Below are 6,120 nucleotides of genomic sequence, written 5' to 3'. Positions count from 1 at the left end.
AAAATAGGAAGGAGAATTAGGAAGAGTGAAAAAGGACTTATCAGTCTGAACGGTCCAAGTATCCCCAGCTGCATATTGATTTTACATAAAACTACATTTCAGTGAGAATAGAAGTTTGTCCTGTCTACAACTAAGCTCTAAAACTAAGGTGACCAGATGGTCACCTTTGTGAACCGGGACAAGGGGGTTAGGCGGCGCAGGAGCACACTGCCTTCTGGGGCTTGCCGTTTGCCGCCCTGTGGCAGGGCGGGAAACAGCAAGCCCCAGAAGGCTGTGCTCCTGCGGCCGCACGCGCAGGAGGCTGCCGCACTGCCTTGCGCCCCAGAAGGGATGGGCTGTTTCCGTTGGAAGCCGCTGTTTCCGGAAAACCTCACTCAGGGAACAAGGTTGGGAAACAGCGGTTTCGTGCCGCTGGAGGGGAGCGAGGGTAGTCCCCATGCGAACAGCTCCCTAGGGACGGCGTTTTTGCCGTCCCTAGAGTGCTGTTTTTGGCCCGTGCGGAAAGGGCCAGAGACTCTATGAGGAAATTCATTCCACAAAGAAATGAGAAGAAGAAAGGGAGAATGCCTTCCTTACTATGCACATAAACCCAAAAGTGGCCCATGCCCTTCACTTTTGCATCATGGAGACAAATTCTACAGGACCATGAAGGCATGGAACTCAAAAGCCAAGAGCGCTGGAATGCTCTTTCCTTGGCCCATTTATTTCTACACATTAAGAGCATTTGTCTGTAGTTAAAGTTAAGTGTTTTTGAGCCAACAAAATTAAGTGCTGTTGAGTACACAACTCCGTGATGGACTGTGGCCATCAAGCTCTGGAGTATTTGTGTATCAGATCTCACTGAGCATGTGCATTTACAGGGAACATTCGCCATATAAAAATGATGCAGGAAACACATTTCATTGTAGCTTGACCATGTCGATATGAATGACACTGGGGCATTTGTTTATACTGTTCTCTGCAGTTCACTAAGTAAATCCGGTAATATGTAGAATTGTCAGATTAAAGAAAACTGTACTGGCTTAACCATTTAAATGTTTTGTGAGTACATATTAATACCTACATGTTCTAACTCTTACAAGGAAAGAAACGCAAGAGAGGGGGGGCAGAGGAAGAGAAGGAGAGAGAGAAGAACATATATCTTAGCAGGTATAATAACACTGAAGAACATTTTTAATTTATCTCGGAAAATAAAAATGTCACCGCTTATATGCACCATGCAAGACTATATTAGTAGAACAGGTACATTTTGAAAGAGCTTGTTAAGTGAAAGGTTTGTGTCCTGTGATATTCATCTTAATTCAGGATAAGTGGGAAGGTCTTTAAAAGCTAGCAGTTTGTCAATAACTAAAACATGACTATGTTGAAAATTGCCCTAATAGAAAACAACAGATTTGGTCCTAATGTGTTTTCTATCTCACTCGCTGGGAAAACAGCTCTTCTTTTAAGAATTGTTCAGTGACAAGCTTGTGGTTGTGTCCACACGTTGCTGGATATTGCTGTCACGATCCTCCACAACTAGATTTGTCCAAGGCAGACAAGACAAACCAGTGACTATCTGTCACACAGCTGTCCCTTCTCCCACCCTGGGCATGTGGCCGTCTGCCAGCTACTTTCCTCATTGACTTGGGCTCCATCCACACAGCCTGGACTTTCCATTTTGCATTCACTGTCACTGAATGCAAAAAGCATTGACCTTAGAAATGAAGAATACATACTTGCGTTTCCCTCGGTCAGCCCTCTGCACCCAGCAACCCTAAACACTAGCTATCTCTGAATCCTGAGGCAATTAATGAAAACTAGTTCTGATCAGACTAGAGTTCTTTAAAGTTATAGTGACTTAGGGTTGACACGTAATTTGGGCATTTGCTTGAAAGATTTATGCCCTCCCTCTCTCCCATCCATCATATTTGTCAAGGTACCTTGACAACTAACTATGAACAAAGCTGATTACATTCTTTGTTGGGGGGGGGCTCCCCCCCCCCCCCCACCCCCCCCCCCCCCCACCCCCCCCCCCCCCCACCCCCCCCCCCCCCCACCCCCCCCCCCCCCCACCCCCCCCCCCCCCCACCCCCCCCCCCCCCCACCCCCCCCCCCCCCCACCCCCCCCCCCCCCCACCCCCCCCCCCCCCCACCCCCCCCCCCCCCCACCCCCCCCCCCCCCCACCCCCCCCCCCCCCCACCCCCCCCCCCCCCCACCCCCCCCCCCCCCCACCCCCCCCCCCCCCCACCCCCCCCCCCCCCCACCCCCCCCCCCCCCCACCCCCCCCCCCCCCCACCCCCCCCCCCCCCCACCCCCCCCCCCCCCCACCCCCCCCCCCCCCCACCCCCCCCCCCCCCCACCCCCCCCCCCCCCCACCCCCCCCCCCCCCCACCCCCCCCCCCCCCCACCCCCCCCCCCCCCCACCCCCCCCCCCCCCCACCCCCCCCCCCCCCCACCCCCCCCCCCCCCCACCCCCCCCCCCCCCCACCCCCCCCCCCCCCCACCCCCCCCCCCCCCCACCCCCCCCCCCCCCCACCCCCCCCCCCCCCCACCCCCCCCCCCCCCCACCCCCCCCCCCCCCCACCCCCCCCCCCCCCCACCCCCCCCCCCCCCCACCCCCCCCCCCCCCCACCCCCCCCCCCCCCCACCCCCCCCCCCCCCCACCCCCCCCCCCCCCCACCCCCCCCCCCCCCCACCCCCCCCCCCCCCCACCCCCCCCCCCCCCCACCCCCCCCCCCCCCCACCCCCCCCCCCCCCCACCCCCCCCCCCCCCCACCCCCCCCCCCCCCCACCCCCCCCCCCCCCCACCCCCCCCCCCCCCCACCCCCCCCCCCCCCCACCCCCCCCCCCCCCCACCCCCCCCCCCCCCCACCCCCCCCCCCCCCCACCCCCCCCCCCCCCCACCCCCCCCCCCCCCCACCCCCCCCCCCCCCCACCCCCCCCCCCCCCCACCCCCCCCCCCCCCCACCCCCCCCCCCCCCCACCCCCCCCCCCCCCCACCCCCCCCCCCCCCCACCCCCCCCCCCCCCCACCCCCCCCCCCCCCCACCCCCCCCCCCCCCCACCCCCCCCCCCCCCCACCCCCCCCCCCCCCCACCCCCCCCCCCCCCCACCCCCCCCCCCCCCCACCCCCCCCCCCCCCCACCCCCCCCCCCCCCCACCCCCCCCCCCCCCCACCCCCCCCCCCCCCCACCCCCCCCCCCCCCCACCCCCCCCCCCCCCCACCCCCCCCCCCCCCCACCCCCCCCCCCCCCCACCCCCCCCCCCCCCCACCCCCCCCCCCCCCCACCCCCCCCCCCCCCCACCCCCCCCCCCCCCCACCCCCCCCCCCCCCCACCCCCCCCCCCCCCCACCCCCCCCCCCCCCCACCCCCCCCCCCCCCCACCCCCCCCCCCCCCCACCCCCCCCCCCCCCCACCCCCCCCCCCCCCCACCCCCCCCCCCCCCCACCCCCCCCCCCCCCCACCCCCCCCCCCCCCCACCCCCCCCCCCCCCCACCCCCCCCCCCCCCCACCCCCCCCCCCCCCCACCCCCCCCCCCCCCCACCCCCCCCCCCCCCCACCCCCCCCCCCCCCCACCCCCCCCCCCCCCCACCCCCCCCCCCCCCCACCCCCCCCCCCCCCCACCCCCCCCCCCCCCCACCCCCCCCCCCCCCCACCCCCCCCCCCCCCCACCCCCCCCCCCCCCCACCCCCCCCCCCCCCCACCCCCCCCCCCCCCCACCCCCCCCCCCCCCCACCCCCCCCCCCCCCCACCCCCCCCCCCCCCCACCCCCCCCCCCCCCCACCCCCCCCCCCCCCCACCCCCCCCCCCCCCCACCCCCCCCCCCCCCCACCCCCCCCCCCCCCCACCCCCCCCCCCCCCCACCCCCCCCCCCCCCCACCCCCCCCCCCCCCCACCCCCCCCCCCCCCCACCCCCCCCCCCCCCCACCCCCCCCCCCCCCCACCCCCCCCCCCCCCCACCCCCCCCCCCCCCCACCCCCCCCCCCCCCCACCCCCCCCCCCCCCCACCCCCCCCCCCCCCCACCCCCCCCCCCCCCCACCCCCCCCCCCCCCCACCCCCCCCCCCCCCCACCCCCCCCCCCCCCCACCCCCCCCCCCCCCCACCCCCCCCCCCCCCCACCCCCCCCCCCCCCCACCCCCCCCCCCCCCCACCCCCCCCCCCCCCCACCCCCCCCCCCCCCCACCCCCCCCCCCCCCCACCCCCCCCCCCCCCCACCCCCCCCCCCCCCCACCCCCCCCCCCCCCCACCCCCCCCCCCCCCCACCCCCCCCCCCCCCCACCCCCCCCCCCCCCCACCCCCCCCCCCCCCCACCCCCCCCCCCCCCCACCCCCCCCCCCCCCCACCCCCCCCCCCCCCCACCCCCCCCCCCCCCCACCCCCCCCCCCCCCCACCCCCCCCCCCCCCCACCCCCCCCCCCCCCCACCCCCCCCCCCCCCCACCCCCCCCCCCCCCCACCCCCCCCCCCCCCCACCCCCCCCCCCCCCCACCCCCCCCCCCCCCCACCCCCCCCCCCCCCCACCCCCCCCCCCCCCCACCCCCCCCCCCCCCCACCCCCCCCCCCCCCCACCCCCCCCCCCCCCCACCCCCCCCCCCCCCCACCCCCCCCCCCCCCCACCCCCCCCCCCCCCCACCCCCCCCCCCCCCCACCCCCCCCCCCCCCCACCCCCCCCCCCCCCCACCCCCCCCCCCCCCCACCCCCCCCCCCCCCCACCCCCCCCCCCCCCCACCCCCCCCCCCCCCCACCCCCCCCCCCCCCCACCCCCCCCCCCCCCCACCCCCCCCCCCCCCCACCCCCCCCCCCCCCCACCCCCCCCCCCCCCCACCCCCCCCCCCCCCCACCCCCCCCCCCCCCCACCCCCCCCCCCCCCCACCCCCCCCCCCCCCCACCCCCCCCCCCCCCCACCCCCCCCCCCCCCCACCCCCCCCCCCCCCCACCCCCCCCCCCCCCCACCCCCCCCCCCCCCCACCCCCCCCCCCCCCCACCCCCCCCCCCCCCCACCCCCCCCCCCCCCCACCCCCCCCCCCCCCCACCCCCCCCCCCCCCCACCCCCCCCCCCCCCCACCCCCCCCCCCCCCCACCCCCCCCCCCCCCCACCCCCCCCCCCCCCCACCCCCCCCCCCCCCCACCCCCCCCCCCCCCCACCCCCCCCCCCCCCCACCCCCCCCCCCCCCCACCCCCCCCCCCCCCCACCCCCCCCCCCCCCCACCCCCCCCCCCCCCCACCCCCCCCCCCCCCCACCCCCCCCCCCCCCCACCCCCCCCCCCCCCCACCCCCCCCCCCCCCCACCCCCCCCCCCCCCCACCCCCCCCCCCCCCCACCCCCCCCCCCCCCCACCCCCCCCCCCCCCCACCCCCCCCCCCCCCCACCCCCCCCCCCCCCCACCCCCCCCCCCCCCCACCCCCCCCCCCCCCCACCCCCCCCCCCCCCCACCCCCCCCCCCCCCCACCCCCCCCCCCCCCCACCCCCCCCCCCCCCCACCCCCCCCCCCCCCCACCCCCCCCCCCCCCCACCCCCCCCCCCCCCCACCCCCCCCCCCCCCCACCCCCCCCCCCCCCCACCCCCCCCCCCCCCCACCCCCCCCCCCCCCCACCCCCCCCCCCCCCCACCCCCCCCCCCCCCCACCCCCCCCCCCCCCCACCCCCCCCCCCCCCCACCCCCCCCCCCCCCCACCCCCCCCCCCCCCCACCCCCCCCCCCCCCCACCCCCCCCCCCCCCCACCCCCCCCCCCCCCCACCCCCCCCCCCCCCCACCCCCCCCCCCCCCCACCCCCCCCCCCCCCCACCCCCCCCCCCCCCCACCCCCCCCCCCCCCCACCCCCCCCCCCCCCCACCCCCCCCCCCCCCCACCCCCCCCCCCCCCCACCCCCCCCCCCCCCCACCCCCCCCCCCCCCCACCCCCCCCCCCCCCCACCCCCCCCCCCCCCCACCCCCCCCCCCCCCCACCCCCCCCCCCCCCCACCCCCCCCCCCCCCCACCCCCCCCCCCCCCCACCCCCCCCCCCCCCCACCCCCCCCCCCCCCCACCCCCCCCCCCCCCCACCCCCCCCCCCCCCCACCCCCCCCCCCCCCCACCCCCCCCCCCCCCCACCCCCCCCCCCCCCCACCCCCCCCCCCCCCCACCCCCCCCCCCCCCCACC

The 6,120-nt window shown here is 77.8% G+C and overlaps 1 protein-coding gene across 1 annotated transcript in view; it reads left to right on the top strand.

Annotated features, from left to right (window-relative positions):
- The first annotated feature begins 923 nt into the window (after window positions 1–923).
- The window catches only part of COL6A3 (collagen type VI alpha 3 chain), an 89,894-nt gene continuing 84,697 nt past the window's right edge, over window positions 924–6,120 (top strand). The window contains exon 1 of the mRNA XM_048506261.1: window positions 924–981. Coding sequence (XP_048362218.1) covers window positions 924–981 — 58 coding nt within the window. The remainder of the gene's footprint in view (window positions 982–6,120) is intronic.

This window comes from Sphaerodactylus townsendi, linkage group LG01, assembly GCF_021028975.2.
Source record: "Sphaerodactylus townsendi isolate TG3544 linkage group LG01, MPM_Stown_v2.3, whole genome shotgun sequence".
Lineage (NCBI taxonomy): Eukaryota > Metazoa > Chordata > Lepidosauria > Squamata > Sphaerodactylidae > Sphaerodactylus > Sphaerodactylus townsendi.
Note: the sequence above shows the minus strand (reverse complement) of the source record. Positions and strands in the feature narration are given on the sequence as shown.